Here is a 20,152-nt window from a genome sequence, read left to right as displayed (position 1 = left end):
ATTGTGTTGTGACTACAGTGGGTTTATTGTGTTGTGACTACAGTGGGTTTATTGTGGTTACAGTGGGTTTATTGTTGTTACAGTGGGTTTATTGTGGTTACAGTGGGTTTATTGTTGTTACAGTGGGTTTATTGTGATTACAGTGGGTTTATTGTGATTACAGTGGGTTTATTGTGTTGTGACTACAGTGGGTTTATTGTGTTGTGACTACAGTGGGTTTATTGTGTTGTGACTACAGTGGGTTTATTGTGACTACAAGTGGGTTTATTGTGGTTACAGTGGGTTTATTGTCTTGTGATTACAGTAGGTTTATTGTTTTGTGATTACAGTGGGTTTATTGTCTTGTGATTACAGTGGGTTTATTGTCTTGTGATTACAGTGGGTTTATTGTGTTGTGATTATAGCGGGTTTATTGTCTTGTGATTATAGCGGGTTTATTGTCTTGTGATTACAGTGGGTTTATTGTGTTGTGACTACAGTGGGTTTATTGTGGTTACAGTGGGTTTATTGTGATTACAGTGGGTTTATTGTGATTACAGTGGGTTTATTGTGACTACAGTGGGTTTATTGTGTTGTGACTACAGTGGGTTTATTGTGTTGTGACTACAGTGGGTTTATTGTGGTTACAGTGGGTTTATTGTTGTTACAGTGGGTTTATTGTGGTTACAGTGGGTTTATTGTTGTTACAGTGGGTTTATTGTGACTACTGTGGGTTTGTTGTGACTACAGTGGGTTTATTGTGTTGTGACTACAGTGGTTTTATTGTGGTTACAGTGGATTTATTGTGGTTACAGTGGGTTTATTGTGACTACAAGTGGGTTTATTGTGGTTACAGTAGGTTTATTGTCATTACAGCGGGTTTATTGTTTTGTGACTACAGTGGGTTTATTGTGACTACAGTGGGTTTATTGTCTTGTGGGTTTATTGTGACTACAGTGGGTTTATTGTGGTTACATTGGGTTTATTGTGTTGTGACTACAAGTGGGTTTATTGTGGTTACAGTAGGTTTATTGTGACTACAAGTGGGTTTATTGTGGTTACAGTAGGTTTATTGTCTTGTGATTACAGCGGGTTTATTGTTTTGTGATTACAGTGGGTTTATTGTCTTGTGACTACAGTGGGTTTATTGTGACTACAAGTGGGTTTATTGTGGTTACAGTAGGTTTATTGTCATTACAGCGGGTTTATTGTTTTGTGACTACAGTGGGTTTATTGTGACTACAGTGGGTTTATTGTGATTACAGCAGGTTTATTGTGGTTAGTGTGTTTATTGTGACTACAGTGGGTTTATTGTGATTACAGTGGGTTTATTGTGGTTACAGTGGGTTTATTGTGATTACAGTGGGTTTATTGTCTTGTGATTACAGTGGGTGAGCCTGATGCCAGGTCCTGGTTAGAGCAACATGTGGTTACTCCGTACTGGCAGGGCCACACTCCCCGCTTCCCTCACAGTCTGCATCTACACTCCAACCTGCTCAACATCTGGTATGACCCCTGAACCCAGAATGCAACCTGGGTTGAGTCCCAAATAGAACACGATTCCCTATATAGTACACTACTTTTGACCTGGCCCAAAGGGCTCTGGGCAGACATGGTTATCTGAGCATGCTGTGTTGATGTTTGTGAAGAGATTGTAATTGAAATCCTAAAGCTTTATTGCGTTGTTTTTTCTCCACAGGGACCAACACGTGTACAACACTGACCCATTGTATCTGCCTGAAGAGAAAGCCTTTGTCACCGAGACGCAAGTGATCCGAGAGACACTGTGGTAAGATGGGATGGTTGATCCGGGAGACACTGTGGTGGGATGGTTGATCCGGGAGACACTGTGGTAAGATGGGATGGTAGATCCGGGAGACACTGTGGTAAGATGGGATGGTTGATCCGGGAGACACTGTGGTAAGATGGGATGGTTGATCCGGGAGACACTGTGGTAAGATGGGATGGTTGATCCGGGAGACACTGTGGTAAGATGGGATGGTTGATCCGGGAGACACTGTGGTAAGATGGGATGGTTGATCCGGGAGACACTGTGGTAAGATGGGATGGTTGATCTGGGAGACACTGTGGTAAGATGGGATGGTTGATCTGGGAGACACTGTGGTAAGATGGGATGGTTGATCCGGGAGACACTGTGGTAAGATGGGATGGTTGATCCGGGAGACACTGTGGTAAGATGGGATGGTTGATCTGGGAGACACTGTGGTAAGATGGGATGGTTGATCCGGGAGACACTGTGGTAAGATGGGATGGTTGATCCGGGAGACACTGTGGTAAGATGGGATGGTTGATCTGGGAGACACTGTGTTAAGATGGGATGGTTGATCCGGGAGACACTGTGGTAAGATGGGATGGTTCTCTTGGTAGCGACTGTCAACATTTCCGTGCTGGCAGGTTGTGTAATTCCACTGAGACTTTTTGTCGTCATCGTGGTCCAATTTCCATGCTGATGCTCTCAGGCGTGACTTAGGATAGTCTTTACCATGGTAACCTTCTTAGGCAATGAGCTTTGGACTCAGGATAGTCATTACCATGGTAACCTTCTTAGACAATGAGCTGTGGACTTCTCCTCCTTCAGCCTTTAATATAATAATAATAATATATAATAATATAATAATAATAATATAATAATATAATAATATAATATAAGCCTTTATACTGGATAGAATATTTTCTTTCTGGACTATATGAGCGGGAAAAAACGAATGATCAGGTGAATGGCCTATATAGTGGGGGCTGGTGAATGGTGTATATAGTGAGGGCTGGTGAATGGTGTATATAGTGGGGGCTGGTGAATGGTGTATATAGTGGGGGCTGGTGAATGGTGTATATAGTGGGGGCTGGTGAATGGTGTATATAGTGGGGCTGGTGAATGGTGTATATAGTGGGGGCTGGTGAATGGCCTATATAGTGGGGGCTGGTGAATGGTGTATATAGTGGGGGCTGGTGAATGGTGTATATAGTGAGGGCTGGTGAATGGTGTATATAGTGAGGGCTGGTGAATGGTGTATATAGTGGGGGCTGGTGAATGGTGTATATAGTGAGGGCTGGTGAATGGTGTATATAGTGGGGGCTGGTGAATGGTGTATATAGTGAGGGCTGGTGAATGGTGTATATAGTGAGGGCTGGTGAATGGTGTATATAGTGAGGGCTGGTGAATGGTGTATATAGTGGGGGCTGGTGAATGGTGTATATAGTGGGGGCTGGTGAATGGTGTATATAGTGAGGGCTGGTGAATGGTGTATATAGTGAGGGCTGGTGAATGGTGTATATAGTGGGGGCTGGTGAATGGTGTATATAGTGGGGGCTGGTGAATGGTGTATATAGTGGGGGCTGGTGAATGGTGTATATAGTGGGGGCTGGTGAATGGTGTATATAGTGGGGGCTGGTGAATGGTGTATATAGTGAGGGCTGGTGAATGGTGTATATAGTGGGGGCTGGTGAATGGTGTATATAGTGAGGGCTGGTGAATGGTGTATATAGTGAGGGCTGGTGAATGGTGTATATAGTGAGGGCTGGTCAATGGTGTATATAGTGAGGGCTGGTGAATGGTGTATATAGTGGGGGCTGGTGAATGATGTATATAGTGAGGGCTGGTGAATGGCCGATATAGTGGGGGCTGGTGAATGGCCTATATAGTGGGGGCTGGTGAATGGTGTATATAGTGGGGGCTGGTGAATGGCCGATATAGTGGGGGCTGGTGAATGGTGTATATAGTGGGGGCTGGTGAATGGTGTATATAGTGGGGGCTGGTGAATGGTGTATATAGTGGGGGCTGGTGAATGGCCGATATAGTGGGGGCTGGTGAATGGCCGATATAGTGGGGGCTGGTGAATGGCCGATATAGTGGGGGCTGGTGAATGGCCTATATAGTGAGGGCTGGTGAATGGTGTATATAGTGGGGCTGGTGAATGGTGTATATAGTGAGGGCTGGTGAATGGTGTATATAGTGGGGGCTGGTGAATGGTGTATATAGTGAGGGCTGGTGAATGGTGTATATAGTGGGGGCTGGTGAATGGTGTATATAGTGGGGGCTGGTGAATGGTGTATATAGTGGGGGCTGGTGAATGGTGTATATAGTGGGGGCTGGTGAATGGCCTATATAGTGGGGGCTGGTGAATGGCCTATATAGTGGGGCTGGTGAATGGTGTATATAGTGGGGGCTGGTGAATGGTGTATATAGTGAGGGCTGGTGAATGGTGTATATAGTGAGGGCTGGTGAATGGTGTATATAGTGGGGGCTGGTGAATGGCCTATATAGTGGGGGCTGGTGAATGGCCTATATAGTGAGGGCTGGTGAATGGCGTATATAGTGGGGGCTGGTGAATGGCCTATATAGTGGGGGCTGGTGAATGGTGTATATAGTGAGGGCTGGTGAATGGTGTATATAGTGAGGGCTGGTGAATGGTGTATATAGTGGGGGCTGGTGAATGGTGTATATAGTGGGGGCTGGTGAATGGTGTATATAGTGGGGGCTGGTGAATGGTGTATATAGTGGGGGCTGGTGAATGGTGTATATAGTGGGGGCTGGTGAATGGTGTATATAGTGAGGGCTGGTGAATGGTGTATATAGTGAGGGCTGGTGAATGGTGTATATAGTGAGGGCTGGTGAATGGTGTATATAGTGAGGGCTGGTGAATGGTGTATATAGTGAGGGCTGGTGAATGGTGTATATAGTGAGGGCTGGTGAATGGCCTATATAGTGGGGCTGGTGAATGACCTATATAGTGGGGGCTGGTGAATGGCCGATATAGTGGGGGCTGGTGAATGGCCGATATAGTGGGGGCTGGTGAATGGTGTATATAGTGGGGGCTGGTGAATGGCCTATATAGTGGGGGCTGGTGAATGGCCTATATAGTGGGGGCTGGTGAATGGTGTATATAGTGGGGGCTGGTGAATGGTGTATATAGTGAGGGCTGGTGAATGGTGTATATAGTGAGGGCTGGTGAATGGTGTATATAGTGAGGGCTGGTGAATGGTGTATATAGTGGGGGCTGGTGAATGGCCTATATAGTGGGGGCTGGTGAATGGCCTATATAGTGGGGGCTGGTGAATGGTGTATATAGTGGGGGCTGGTGAATGATGTATATAGTGAGGGCTGGTGAATGGCCGATATAGTGTGGGCTGGTGAATGGCCTATATAGTGGGGGCTGGTGAATGGCCTATATAGTGGGGGCTGGTGAATGGCCTATATAGTGGGGGCTGGTGAATGGCCTATATAGTGAGGGCTGGTGAATGGCCTATATAGTGAGGGCTGGTGAATGGTGTATATAGTGGGGGCTGGTGAATGGTGTATATAGTGGGGGCTGGTGAATGGTGTGTATATAGTGAGGGCTGGTGAATGGTGTGTATATAGTGGGGGCTGGTGAATGGTGTATATAGTGAGGGCTGGTGAATGGTTTATATAGTGAGGGCTGGTGAATGGTGTATATAGTGAGGGCTGGTCAATGGTGTATATAGTGAGGGCTGGTGAATGGTGTATATAGTGGGGGCTGGTGAATGATGTATATAGTGAGGGCTGGTGAATGGCCGATATAGTGGGGGCTGGTGAATGGCCTATATAGTGGGGGCTGGTGAATGGCCGATATAGTGGGGGCTGGTGAATGGTGTATATAGTGGGGGCTGGTGAATGGTGTATATAGTGAGGGCTGGTGAATGGCGTATATAGTGGGGGCTGGTGAATGGCGTATATAGTGGGGGCTGGTGAATGGTGTATATAGTGAGGGCTGGTGAATGGCGTATATAGTGAGGGCTGGTGAATGGTGTATATAGTGGGGGCTGGTGAATGGTGTACATAGTGAGGGCTGGTGAATGGTGTACATAGTGAGGGCTGGTGAATGGTGTATATAGTGGGGGCTGGTGAATGGTGTATATAGTGGGGGCTGGTGAATGGTGTATATAGTGAGGGCTGGTGAATGGTGTATATAGTGGGGGCTGGTGAATGGCGTATATAGTGGGGGCTGGTGAATGGTGTATATAGTGGGGGCTGGTGAATGGTGTATATAGTGAGGGCTGGTGAATGGCGTATATAGTGGGGGCTGGTGAATGGCGTATATAGTGGGGGCTGGTGAATGGCGTATATAGTGAGGGCTGGTGAATGGTGTATATAGTGGGGGCTGGTGAATGGTGTATATAGTGGGGGCTGGTGAATGGCGTATATAGTGGGGGCTGGTGAATGGTGTATATAGTGAGGGCTGGTGAATGGCGTATATAGTGGGGGCTGGTGAATGGCGTATATAGTGGGGGCTGGTGAATGGCCGATATAGTGGGGGCTGGTGAATGGCCGATATAGTGGGGGCTGGTGAATGGCGTATATAGTGAGGGCTGGTGAATGGTGTATATAGTGGGGGCTGGTGAATGGCCGATATAGTGGGGGCTGGTGAATGGCCGATATAGTGGGGGCTGGTGAATGGCGTATATAGTGAGGGCTGGTGAATGGTGTATATAGTGAGGGCTGGTGAATGGCCGATATAGTGGGGGCTGGTGAATGGCGTATATAGTGGGGGCTGGTGAATGGTGTATATAGTGAGGGCTGGTGAATGGCGTATATAGTGGGGGCTGGTGAATGGTGTATATAGTGGGGGCTGGTGAATGGTGTATATAGTGGGGGCTGGTGAATGGCGTATATAGTGGGGGCTGGTGAATGGTGTATATAGTGAGGGCTGGTGAATGGTGTATATAGTGAGGGCTGGTGAATGGTGTATATAGTGGGGGCTGGTGAATGGCGTATATAGTGGGGCTGGTGAATGGCGTATATAGTGGGGGCTGGTGAATGGCCGATATAGTGGGGGCTGGTGAATGGTGTATATAGTGGGGGCTGGTGAATGGCCGATATAGTGGGGGCTGGTGAATGGCCGATATAGTGGGGGCTGGTGAATGGCCTATATAGTGAGGGCTGGTGAATGGTGTATATAGTGGGGGCTGGTGAATGGTGTATATAGTGAGGGCTGGTGAATGGTGTATATAGTGAGGGCTGGTGAATGGTGTATATAGTGGGGGCTGGTGAATGGCCGATATAGTGGGGGCTGGTGAATGGCCTATATAGTGTGGGCTGGTGAATGGCCTATATAGTGAGGGCTGGTGAATGGTGTACATAGTGAGGGCTGGTGAATGGTGTACATAGTGAGGGCTGGTGAATGGTGTACATAGTGAGGGCTGGTGAATGGTGTACATAGTGAGGGCTGGTGAATGGTGTATATAGTGAGGGCTGGTGAATGGTGTATATAGTGAGGGCTGGCCAATGGTGTATATAGTGGGGGCTGGTGAATGATGTATATAGTGAGGGCTGGTGAATGGCCGATATAGTGTGGGCTGGTGAATGGCCTATATAGTGAGGGCTGGTGAATGGCGTATATAGTGGGGCTGGTGTATGGTGTATATAGTGAGGGCTGGTGAATGGTGTATATAGTGGGGGCTGGTGAATGGCCTATATAGTGGGGGCTGGTGAATGGCCTATATAGTGGGGGCTGGTGAATGGCCTATATAGTGGGGGCTGGTGAATGGCCTATATAGTGAGGGCTGGTGAATGGTGTATATAGTGAGGGCTGGTGAATGGTCTATATAGTGAGGGCTGGTGAATGGTGTATATAGTGAGGGCTGGTGAATGGTGTATATAGTGGGGGCTGGTGAATGGCCTATATAGTGGGGGCTGGTGAATGGCCTATATAGTGGGGGCTGGTGAATGGTGTATATAGTGGGGGCTGGTGAATGATGTATATAGTGAGGGCTGGTGAATGGCCTATATAGTGGGGGCTGGTGAATGGCCGATATAGTGGGGGCTGGTGAATGGCCGATATAGTGGGGGCTGGTGAATGGCCTATATAGTGAGGGCTGGTGAATGGTGTATATAGTGGGGGCTGGTGAATGGTGTATATAGTGAGGGCTGGTGAATGGTGTGTATATAGTGAGGGCTGGTGAATGGTGTGTATATAGTGGGGGCTGGTGAATGGTGTATATAGTGAGGGCTGGTGAATGGTGTATATAGTGAGGGCTGGTGAATGGTGTATATAGTGAGGGCTGGTCAATGGTGTATATAGTGAGGGCTGGTGAATGGTGTATATAGTGGGGGCTGGTGAATGGTGTATATAGTGGGGGCTGGTGAATGGCCGATATAGTGGGGGCTGGTGAATGGCCTATATAGTGGGGGCTGGTGAATGGTGTATATAGTGGGGGCTGGTGAATGGCGTATATAGTGGGGGCTGGTGAATGGCCGATATAGTGGGGGCTGGTGAATGGCCGATATAGTGGGGGCTGGTGAATGGCCGATATAGTGGGGGCTGGTGAATGGCCGATATAGTGGGGGCTGGTGAATGGCCGATATAGTGGGGGCTGGTGAATGGTGTATATAGTGGGGGCTGGTGAATGGCGTATATAGTGGGGGCTGGTGAATGGTGTATATAGTGAGGGCTGGTGAATGGTGTATATAGTGGGGGCTGGTGAATGGTGTATATAGTGGGGGCTGGTGAATGGCGTATATAGTGGGGGCTGGTGAATGGCGTATATAGTGAGGGCTGGTGAATGGCCGATATAGTGGGGGCTGGTGAATGGCCGATATAGTGGGGGCTGGTGAATGGCCGTTATAGTGGGGCTGGTGAATGGCCTATATAGTGAGGGCTGGTGAATGGTGTATATAGTGGGGGCTGGTGAATGGTGTATATAGTGAGGGCTGGTGAATGGTGTATATAGTGAGGGCTGGTGAATGGTGTATATAGTGGGGGCTGGTGAATGGCCGATATAGTGTGGGGCTGGTGAATGGCCTATATAGTGAGGGCTGGTGAATGGTGTATATAGTGGGGGCTGGTGAATGGTGTATATAGTGAGGGCTGGTGAATGGTGTATATAGTGAGGGCTGGTGAATGGTGTATATAGTGGGGGCTGGTGAATGGCCTATATAGTGGGGGCTGGTGAATGGCCTATATAGTGTGGGCTGGTGAATGGCCTATATAGTGAGGGCTGGTGAATGGTGTACATAGTGAGGGCTGGTGAATGGTGTACATAGTGAGGGCTGGTGAATGGTGTACATAGTGAGGGCTGGTGAATGGTGTATATAGTGAGGGCTGGTGAATGGTGTATATAGTGAGGGCTGGTGAATGGTGTATATAGTGGGGGCTGGTGAATGGTGTATATAGTGAGGGCTGGTGAATGGCCTATATAGTGGGGGCTGGTGAATGGCCTATATAGTGGGGGCTGGTGAATGGCCGATATAGTGGGGGCTGGTGAATGGCCGATATAGTGGGGGCTGGTGAATGGCCGATATAGTGGGGGCTGGTGAATGGCCGATATAGTGGGGGCTGGTGAATGGCCTATATAGTGAGGGCTGGTGAATGGTGTATATAGTGGGGGCTGGTGAATGGTGTATATAGTGAGGGCTGGTGAATGGTGTATATAGTGGGGGCTGGTGAATGGCCTATATAGTGGGGGCTGGTGAATGGCCTATATAGTGGGGGCTGGTGAATGGTGTATATAGTGAGGGCTGGTGAATGGTGTATATAGTGGGGGCTGGTGAATGATGTATATAGTGAGGGCTGGTGAATGGCCGATATAGTGAGGGCTGGTGAATGGCCTATATAGTGAGGGCTGGTGAATGGCGTATATAGTGGGGGCTGGTGAATGGTGTATATAGTGAGGGCTGGTGAATGGTGTATATAGTGGGGGCTGGTGAATGGCCTATATAGTGGGGGCTGGTGAATGGCCTATATAGTGAGGGCTGGTGAATGGTGTATATAGTGAGGGCTGGTGAATGGTGTATATAGTGGGGGCTGGTGAATGGTGTATATAGTGAGGGCTGGTGAATGGTGTATATAGTGGGGGCTGGTGAATGGTGTATATAGTGGGGGCTGGTGAATGGTGTATATAGTGGGGGCTGGTGAATGGTGTATATAGTGAGGGCTGGTGAATGGTGTATATAGTGAGGGCTGGTGAATGGCCGATATAGTGGGGGCTGGTGAATGGCCTATATAGTGGGGGCTGGTGAATGGCCGATATAGTGGGGGCTGGTGAATGGCCTATATAGTGGGGGCTGGTGATTGGCCGATATAGTGTGGGCTGGTGAATGGCGTATATAGTGGGGGCTGGTGAATGGCCTATATAGTGGGGGCTGGTGAATGGTGTATATAGTGAGGGCTGGTGAATGGTGTATATAGTGGGGGCTGGTGAATGGTGTATATGGTGTATATAGTGAGGGCTGGTGAATGGTGTATATAGTGAGGGCTGGTGAATGGTGTATATAGTGAGGGCTGGTGAATGATGTATATAGTGAGGGCTGGTGAATGGTGTATATAGTGAGGGCTGGTGAATGGTGTATATAGTGAGGGCTGGTGAATGATGTATATAGTGAGGGCTGGCCAATGGTGTATATAGTGAGGGCTGGTCAATGGTGTATATAGTGGGGGCTGGTGAATGATGTATATAGTGAGGGCTGGTGAATGGCCTATATAGTGGGGGCTGGTGAATGGCCGATATAGTGGGGGCTGGTGAATGGCCGATATAGTGGGGGCTGGTGAATGGCCGATATAGTGGGGGCTGGTGAATGGCCGATATAGTGGGGGCTGGTGAATGGCCGATATAGTGGGGGCTGGTGAATGGCCGTTATAGTGGGAGCTGGTGAATGGCCGATATAGTGAGGGCTGGTGAATGATGTATATAGTGGGGCTGGTGAATGGTGTATATAGTGAGGGCTGGTGAATGGTGTATATAGTGGGGGCTGGTGAATGGCCTATATAGTGAGGGCTGGTGAATGATGTATATAGTGGGGGCTGGTGAATGGTGTATATAGTGAGGGCTGGTGAATGGTGTATATAGTGGGGCCTGGTGAATGGTGTATATAGTGAGGGCTGGTGAATGATGTATATAGTGGGGGCTGGTGAATGGTGTATATAGTGGGGGCTGGTGAATGGTGTATATAGTGAGGGCTGGTGAATGGTGTATATAGTGAGGGCTGGTGAATGGTGTATATAGTGAGGGCTGGTGAATGGCCTATATAGTGAGGGCTGGTGAATGGCCTATATAGTGGGGGCTGGTGAATGGCCTATATAGTGAGGGCTGGTGAATGGTGTATATAGTGGGGGCTGGTGAATGGTGTATATAGTGGGGGCTGGTGAATGGTGTATATAGTGAGGGCTGGTGAATGGTGTATATAGTGGGGGCTGGTGAATGGCCTATATAGTGGGGGCTGGTGAATGGCCTATATAGTGAGGGCTGGTGAATGATGTATATAGTGAGGGCTGGTGAATGGCCTACATAGTGGGGGCTGGTGAATGGCCGATATAGTGGGGGCTGGTGAATGGCCGATATAGTGGGGGCTGGTGAATGGCCGATATAGTGGGGGCTGGTGAATGGCCGATATAGTGGGGGCTGGTGAATGGCTGTTATAGTGGGAGCTGGTGAATGGCCGATATAGTGGGGGCTGGTGAATGATGTATAAAGTGAGGGCTGGTGAATGATGTATATAGTGGGGGCTGGTGAATGGTGTATATAGTGAGGGCTGGTGAATGGTGTATATAGTGGGGCCTGGTGAATGGCCTATATAGTGAGGGCTGGTGAATGATGTATATAGTGGGGGCTGGTGAATGGTGTATATAGTGGGGGCTGGTGAATGGTGTATATAGTGAGGGCTGGTGAATGGTGTATATAGTGGGGGCTGGTGAATGGCCTATATAGTGGGGGCTGGTGAATGGCCTATATAGTGAGGGCTGGTGAATGATGTATATAGTGAGGGCTGGTGAATGGCCGATATAGTGGGGGCTGGTGAATGGCCTACATAGTGGGGGCTGGTGAATGGCCGATATAGTGGGGGCTGGTGAATGGCGTATATAGTGAGGGCTGGTGAATGATGTATATAGTGAGGGCTGGTGAATGGTGTATATAGTGGGGGCTGGTGAATGGCCTATATAGTGGGGGCTGGTGAATGGCCTACATAGTGGGGGGCTGGTGAATGGCCGATATAGTGGGGCTGGTGAATGGCCTATATAGTGAGGGCTGGTGAATGATGTATATAGTGAGGGCTGGTGAATGGCCTATATAGTGGGGGCTGGTGAATGGCCTACATAGTGGGGGCTGGTGAATGGCCGATATAGTGGGGGCTGGTGAATGGCCGATATAGTGGGGGCTGGTGAATGGCCGATATAGTGAGGGCTGGTGAATGGTGTATATAGTGGGGGCTGGTGAATGGCCGATATAGTGAGGGCTGGTGAATGGCCTATATAGTGAGGGCTGGTGAATGGTGTATATAGTGGGGGCTGGTGAATGGTGTATATAGTGGGGGCTGGTGAATGGTGTATATAGTGGGGGCTGGTGAATGGTGTATATAGTGAGGGCTGGTGAATGGTGTATATAGTGAGGGCTGGTGAATGGTGTATATAGTGGGGGCTGGTGAATGGTGTATATAGTGAGGGCTGGTGAATGGTGTATATAGTGAGGGCTGGTGAATGGTGTATATAGTGAGGGCTGGTGAATGGTGTATATAGTGGGGGCTGGTGAATGGCCTATATAGTGGGGGCTGGTGAATGGCCGATATAGTGAGGGCTGGTGAATGGTGTATATAGTGAGGGCTGGTGAATGGTGTATATAGTGAGGGCTGGTGAATGGTGTATATAGTGAGGGCTGGTGAATGGTGTATATAGTGAGGGCTGGTGAATGGTGTATATAGTGGGGGCTGGTGAATGGTGTATATAGTGAGGGCTGGTGAATGGCCGATATAGTGAGGGCTGGTGAATGGCCTATATAGTGAGGGCTGGTGAATGGCGTATATAGTGAGGGCTGGTGAATGGCGTATATAGTGGGGGCTGGTGAATGGTGTATATAGTGAGGGCTGGTGAATGGTGTATATAGTGGGGGCTGGTGAATGGCCTATATAGTGGGGGCTGGTGAATGGCCTATATAGTGGGGGCTGGTGAATGGCCTATATAGTGAGGGCTGGTGAATGGTGTATATAGTGGGGGCTGGTGAATGGTGTATATAGTGAGGGCTGGTGAATGGTGTATATAGTGGGGGCTGGTGAATGGTGTATATAGTGGGGGCTGGTGAATGGTGTATATAGTGAGGGCTGGGGAATGGTGTATATAGTGGGGGCTGGTGAATGGTGTATATAGTGGGGGCTGGTGAATGGTGTATATAGTGAGGGCTGGTGAATGGTGTATATAGTGAGGGCTGGTGAATGGTGTATATAGTGGGGGCTGGTGAATGATGTATATAGTGAGGGCTGGTGAATGGCCGATATAGTGGGGGCTGGTGAATGGCCTATATAGTGGGGGCTGGTGAATGGCCGATATAGTGGGGGCTGGTGAATGGCCGATATAGTGGGGCTGGTGAATGGCCGATATAGGGGGGGCTGGTGAATGGCCGATATAGTGGGGGCTGGTGAATGGTGTATATAGTGAGGGCTGGTGAATGGTGTATATAGTGGGGGCTGGTGAATGGTGTATATAGTGAGGGCTGGTGAATGGTGTATATAGTGAGGGCTGGTGAATGGTGTATATAGTGAGGGCTGGCCAATGGTGTATATAGTGAGGGCTGGTCAATGGTGTATATAGTGGGGGCTGGTGAATGGTGTATATAGTGGGGGCTGGTGAATGGCCGATATAGTGGGGGCTGGTGAATGGCCGATATAGTGGGGGCTGGTGAATGGCCGATATAGTGGGGGCTGGTGAATGGTGTATATAGTGAGGGCTGGTGAATGGTGTATATAGTGGGGGCTGGTGAATGGTGTATATAGTGAGGGCTGGTGAATGGTGTATATAGTGAGGGCTGGTGAATGGTGTATATTGTGAGGGCTGGCCAATGGTGTATATAGTGAGGGCTGGTCAATGGTGTATATAGTGGGGGCTGGTGAATGGTGTATATAGTGGGGGCTGGTGAATGGCCGATATAGTGGGGGCTGGTGAATGGCCGATATAGTGGGGGCTGGTGAATGGCCGATATAGTGGGGGCTGGTGAATGGCCTATATAGTGGGGGCTGGTGAATGGCCTATATAGTGGGGGCTGGTGAATGGTGTATATAGTGGGGGCTGGTGAATGGTGTATATAGTGAGGGCTGGTGAATGGTGTATATAGTGAGGGCTGGTGAATGGTGTATATAGTGAGGGCTGGTGAATGGTGTATATAGTGAGGGCTGGTGAATGGTGTATATAGTGGGGGCTGGTGAATGGCCTATATAGTGGGGGCTGGTGAATGGCCGATATAGTGAGGGCTGGTGAATGGTGTATATAGTGAGGGCTGGTGAATGGCGTATATAGTGAGGGCTGGTGAATGGTGTATATAGTGAGGGCTGGTGAATGGTGTATATAGTGAGGGCTGGTGAATGGTGTATATAGTGGGGGCTGGTGAATGGTGTATATAGTGAGGGCTGGTGAATGGCCGATATAGTGGGGGCTGGTGAATGGCCTATATAGTGAGGGGCTGGTGAATGGCGTATATAGTGAGGGCTGGTGAATGGCGTATATAGTGGGGGCTGGTGTATGGTGTATATAGTGAGGGCTGGTGAATGGTGTATATAGTGGGGGCTTTGTCAATGGCCTATATAGTGGGGGCTGGTGAATGGCCTATATAGTGGGGGCTGGTGAATGGCCTATATAGTGAGGGCTGGTGAATGGTGTATATAGTGGGGGCTGGTGAATGGTGTATATAGTGAGGGCTGGTGAATGGTGTATATAGTGGGGGCTGGTGAATGGTGTATATAGTGGGGGCTGGTGAATGGTGTATATAGTGAGGGCTGGGAATGGTGTATATAGTGGGGGCTGGTGAATGGTGTATATAGTGGGGGCTGGTGAATGGTGTATATAGTGAGGGCTGGTGAATGGTGTATATAGTGAGGTCTGGTGAATGGTGTATATAGTGGGGGCTGGTGAATGATGTATATAGTGAGGGCTGGTGAATGGCCGATATAGTGGGGGCTGGTGAATGGCGTATATAGTGGGGGCTGGTGAATGGCCGATATAGTGGGGGCTGGTGAATGGCCGATATAGTGGGGGCTGGTGAATGGCCGATATAGTGGGGGCTGGTGAATGGCCGATATAGTGGGGGCTGGTGAATGGTGTATATAGTGAGGGCTGGTGAATGGTGTATATAGTGGGGGCTGGTGAATGGTGTATATAGTGAGGGCTGGTGAATGGTGTATATAGTGAGGGCTGGTGAATGGTGTATATAGTGAGGGCTGGCCAATGGTGTATATAGTGAGGGCTGGTCAATGGTGTATATAGTGGGGGCTGGTGAATGGTGTATATAGTGGGGGCTGGTGAATGGCCGATATAGTGGGGGCTGGTGAATGGCCGATATAGTGGGGGCTGGTGAATGGCCGATATAGTGGGGGCTGGTGAATGGTGTATATAGTGAGGGCTGGTGAATGGTGTATATAGTGGGGGCTGGTGAATGGTGTATATAGTGAGGGCTGGTGAATGGTGTATATAGTGAGGGCTGGTGAATGGTGTATATAGTGAGGGCTGGTGAATGGTGTATATAGTGAGGGCTGGTGAATGGTGTATATAGTGGGGGCTGGTGAATGACCTATATAGTGGGGGCTGGTGAATGGCCGATATAGTGGGGGCTGGTGAATGGCCGATATAGTGGGGGCTGGTGAATGGCCGATATAGTGGGGGCTGGTGAATGGCCGATATAGTGGGGGCTGGTGAATGGCCTATATAGTGAGGGCTGGTGAATGGCCTATATAGTGAGGGCTGGTGAATGGCCTATATAGTGAGGGCTGGTGAATGGCCTATATAGTGGGGGCTGGTGAATGGCCGATATAGTGGGGCTGGTGAATGGCCGATATAGTGGGGGGCTGGTGAATGGCGTATATAGTGAGGGCTGGTGAATGGTGTATATAGTGGGGGCTGGTGAATGATGTATATAGTGAGGGCTGGTGAATGGCCTATATAGTGGGGGCTGGTGAATGGCCTATATAGTGGGGGCTGGTGAATGGCCTATATAGTGGGGGCTGGTGAATGGCCGATATAGTGAGGGCTGGTGAATGGTGTATATAGTGGGGGCTGGTGAATGGTGTATATAGTGAGGGCTGGTGAATGGCCGTTATAGTGGGGGCTGGTGAATGATGTATATAGTGGGGGCTGGTGAATGGCCTATATAGTGGGGGCTGGTGAATGGCCTATATAGTGGGGCTGGTGAATGGCCTATATAGTGGGGGCTGGTGAATGGCCTATATAGTGGGGCTGGTGAATGACCGATATAGTGGGGGCTGGTGAATGGCCGATATAGTGGGGGCTGGTGAATGGCCGATATAGTGGGGGCTGGTGAATGGCCTATATAGTGAGGGCTGGTGAATGGCCTATATAGTGAGGGCTGGTGAATGGCGTATATAGTGGGGCTGGTGAATGGTGTATATAGTGAGGGCTGGTGAATGGTGTATATAGTGGGGGCTGGTGAATGGCCTATATAGTGGGGCTGGTGAATGGTCTATATAGTGGGGGCTGGTGAATGGCCGATATAGTGGGGGCTGGTGAATGGCCGATATAGTGGGGGCTGGTGAATGGCCTATATAGTGGGGGCTGGTGAATGGCCTATAGTGAGGGCTGGTGAATGGCCTATATAGTGAGTGCTGGTGAATGGTGTATATAGTGGGGGCTGGTGAATGGTGTATATAGTGAGGGCTGGTGAATGGTGTATATAGTGGGGGCTGGTGAATGGTGTATATAGTGGGGGCTGGTGAATGGTGTATATAGTGAGGGCTGGTGAATGGTGTATATAGTGAGGGCTGGTGAATGGTGTATATAGTGGGGGCTGGTGAATGATGTATATAGTGAGGGCTGGTGAATGGCCGATATATAGTGGGGGCTGGTGAATGGCCTATATAGTGGGGGCTGGTGAATGGCCGATATAGTGGGGGCTGGTGAATGGCCTATATAGTGGGGGCTGGTGATTGGCCGATATAGTGTGGGCTGGTGAATGGCCTATATAGTGGGGGCTGGTGAATGGCCGATATAGTGGGGGCTGGTGAATGGTGTATATAGTGAGGGCTGGTGAATGGTGTGTATATAGTGGAGGGCTGGTGAATGGTGTATATAGTGAGGGCTGGTGAATGGTGTATATAGTGAGGGCTGGTGAATGGTGTATATAGTGAGGGCTGGCCAATGGTGTATATAGTGAGGGCTGGTCAATGGTGTATATAGTGGGGGCTGGTGAATGATGTATATAGTGAGGGCTGGTGAATGGCCTATATAGTGGGGGCTGGTGAATGGCCGATATAGTGGGGCTGGTGAATGGCCGATATAGTGGGGGCTGGTGAATGGCCGATATAGTGGGGGCTGGTGAATGGCCGTTATAGTGGGGGCTGGTGAATGGCCTATATAGTGGGGGCTGGTGAATGGCCGATATAGTGAGGGCTGGTGAATGGTGTATATAGTGGGGGCTGGTGAATGGTGTATATAGTGAGGGCTGGTGAATGGCCGTTATAGTGGGGGCTGGTGAATGATGTATATAGTGGGGGCTGGTGAATGGTGTATATAGTGGGGGCTGGTGAATGATGTATATAGTGGGGGGCTGGTGAATGGCCGTTATAGTGGGGGCTGGTGAATGGCGTATATAGTGAGGGCTGGTGAATGGTGTATATAGTGGGGGCTGGTGAATGATGTATATAGTGAGGGCTGGTGAATGGCCTATATAGTGGGGGCTGGTGAATGGCCTATATAGTGGGGGGCTGGTGAATGGCCTATATAGTGGGGGCTGGTGAATGGCCGATATAGTGAGGGGGCTGGTGAATGGTGTATATAGTGGGGGCTGGTGAATGGTGTATATAGTGAGGGCTGGTGAATGGCCGATATAGTGGGGGCTGGTGAATGGTGTATATAGTGGGGGCTGGTGAATGGCCTATATAGTGGGGGCTGGTGAATGGCCTATATAGTGGGGGCTGGTGAATGGCCTATATAGTGGGGGCTGGTGAATGGCCTATATAGTGGGGGCTGGTGAATGGCCGATATAGTGAGGGCTGGTGAATGGTGTATATAGTGGGGCTGGTGAATGGTGTATATAGTGGGGGCTGGTGAATGGCCGATATAGTGGGGGCTGGTGAATGGCCTATATAGTGGGGGCTGGTGAATGGCCTATATAGTGGGGGCTGGTGAATGGCCGATATAGTGAGGGCTGGTGAATGGTGTATATAGTGGGGGCTGGTGAATGGTGTATATAGTGAGGGCTGGTGAATGGCCTATATAGTGAGGGCTGGTGAATGGTGTATATAGTGGGGGCTGGTGAATGGTGTATATAGTGAGGGCTGGTGAATGGTGTATATAGTGGGGGCTGGTGAATGGTGTATATAGTGGGGGCTGGTGAATGGTGTATATAGTGAGGGCTGGTGAATGGTGTATATAGTGAGGGCTGGTGAATGGTGTATATAGTGGGGGCTGGTGAATGATGTATATAGTGAATGATGTATATAGTGAGGGCTGGTGAATGGCCGATATAGTGGGGGGCTGGTGAATGGCCTATATAGTGGGGGCTGGTGAATGGCCGATATAGTGGGGGCTGGTGAATGGCCTATATAGTGGGGGCTGGTGATTGGCCGATATAGTGGGGGCTGGTGAATTCTTCTTAGCTAGCTACATAGCCGTCCTTGTATCAGAGATAATTGCATAATTATCGTATTTCGTCGCCCTAACGTAGCCTTCACTGCTATTCGCCCAGGAGCTAGCTAACGCACACAGATTAGCATCACTGTAGTGCTATTCACTCAACTGTACGACTTGATTAGTTCAGTGTTAACTAGCTACATAGCTGTCTTTGTTTCCAAGATAATTGTGTAGTTTAGTGTGTGTAGCCTTGGAGTGATTATCTTAATTCACTGAGGTTCGCTAGCCAGCTATTTGTCGTCCTTAACGTAGGAGACTCTGCTAGCTAGCCAACAGCTAACTGCTAACAGCTAGCCAACGTCTGCTGTTTTGAATTCAACAACCCGGTCAGGTGGTTTCACATTTTCGTTTCATTGCAGTGCAGCGGTTTGATTTGTTTGATCGTGGCTAGCTGCATAGCCGTCTTTGTTTCAAAGATAATTGTGTAGTCTAGACCGATTCCCTAGGTTAGCTAGCCAGCTATTGTCGTTCTTTTAACTCAACGTAACGTAAACAACACTGCTAGCTAGCCAGCTAGCCCCGAATAGCAGCACTGTAGAATTATTACACTCAACGGAACGACTTGATTAGTGTAGTGTCAACAACGCAGCTACTGCCAGCTAGCCTACTTTAGCAGTACTGTATCATTTTAATCATTTTAGTCAATAAGATTCTTGCTACGTAAGCTTAACTTTCTGAACATTCGAGACGTGTAGTCCGCTTGTCATTCAATTTCCTTGCATTAGCGTAGCCTTTTCTGTAGCCTGTCAACTATGTGTCTGTCTATCCCTGTTCTCTCCTCTCTGCACAGACCATACAAACGCTCCACACCGCGTGGCCGCGACCACCCTAACCTGGTGGTCCCAGCGCGTACGACCCACGTGGAGTTCCAGGTCTCTGGTAGCCTCTGGAACTGCCAATCTGCGGCCAACAAGGCAGAGTTCATCTCAGCCTATGCCTCCCTCCAGTCCCTTGACTTCTTGGCACTGACGGAAACATGGATCACCACAGATAACACTGCTACTCCTACTGCTCTCTCCTCGTCCGCCCACGTGTTCTCGCACACCCCGAGAGCTTCTGGTCAGCGGGGTGGTGGCACCGGGATCCTCATCTCTCCCAAGTGGTCTTTCTCTCTTTCTCCCCTTACCCATCTGTCTATTGCCTCCTTTGAATTCCATGCTGTCACAGTTACCAGCCCTTTCAAGCTTAACATCCTTATCATTTATCGCCCTCCAGGTTCCCTCGGAGAGTTCATCAATGAGCTTGATGCCTTGATAAGCTCCTTTCCTGAGGACGGCTCACCTCTCACAGTTCTGGGCGACTTTAACCTCCCCACGTCTACCTTTGACTCATTCCTCTCTGCCTCCTTCTTTCCACTCCTCTCCTCTTTTGACCTCACCCTCTCACCCTCCCCCTACTCACAAGGCAGGCAATACGCTTGACCTCATCTTTACTAGATGCTGTTCTTCCACTAACCTCATTGCAACTCCCCTCCAAGTCTCCGACCACTACCTTGTATCCTTTTCCCTCTCGCTCTCATCCAACACTTCCCACACTGCCCCTACTCGGATGGTATCGCGCCGTCCCAATCTTCGCTCTCT

General features: G+C 49.3%; 1 protein-coding gene across 1 annotated transcript in view; it reads left to right on the top strand.

The window, feature by feature from the left end:
• Positions 1 to 20,152, top strand: part of tubgcp5 (tubulin, gamma complex associated protein 5) — a 116,226-nt gene that overhangs the window by 8,002 nt on the left and 88,072 nt on the right. The window contains exons 7-8 of the mRNA XM_052475731.1: positions 1,368 to 1,485; positions 1,679 to 1,768. Of these exons, the coding sequence (XP_052331691.1) occupies positions 1,368 to 1,485; positions 1,679 to 1,768 (208 nt within the window). The remainder of the gene's footprint in view (positions 1 to 1,367; positions 1,486 to 1,678; positions 1,769 to 20,152) is intronic.

The sequence above is a fragment of the Oncorhynchus keta genome, chromosome 22 (genome assembly GCF_023373465.1).
Source record: "Oncorhynchus keta strain PuntledgeMale-10-30-2019 chromosome 22, Oket_V2, whole genome shotgun sequence".
NCBI lineage: Eukaryota > Metazoa > Chordata > Actinopteri > Salmoniformes > Salmonidae > Oncorhynchus > Oncorhynchus keta.
This window is presented reverse-complemented; position numbering and strand designations above follow the sequence as displayed.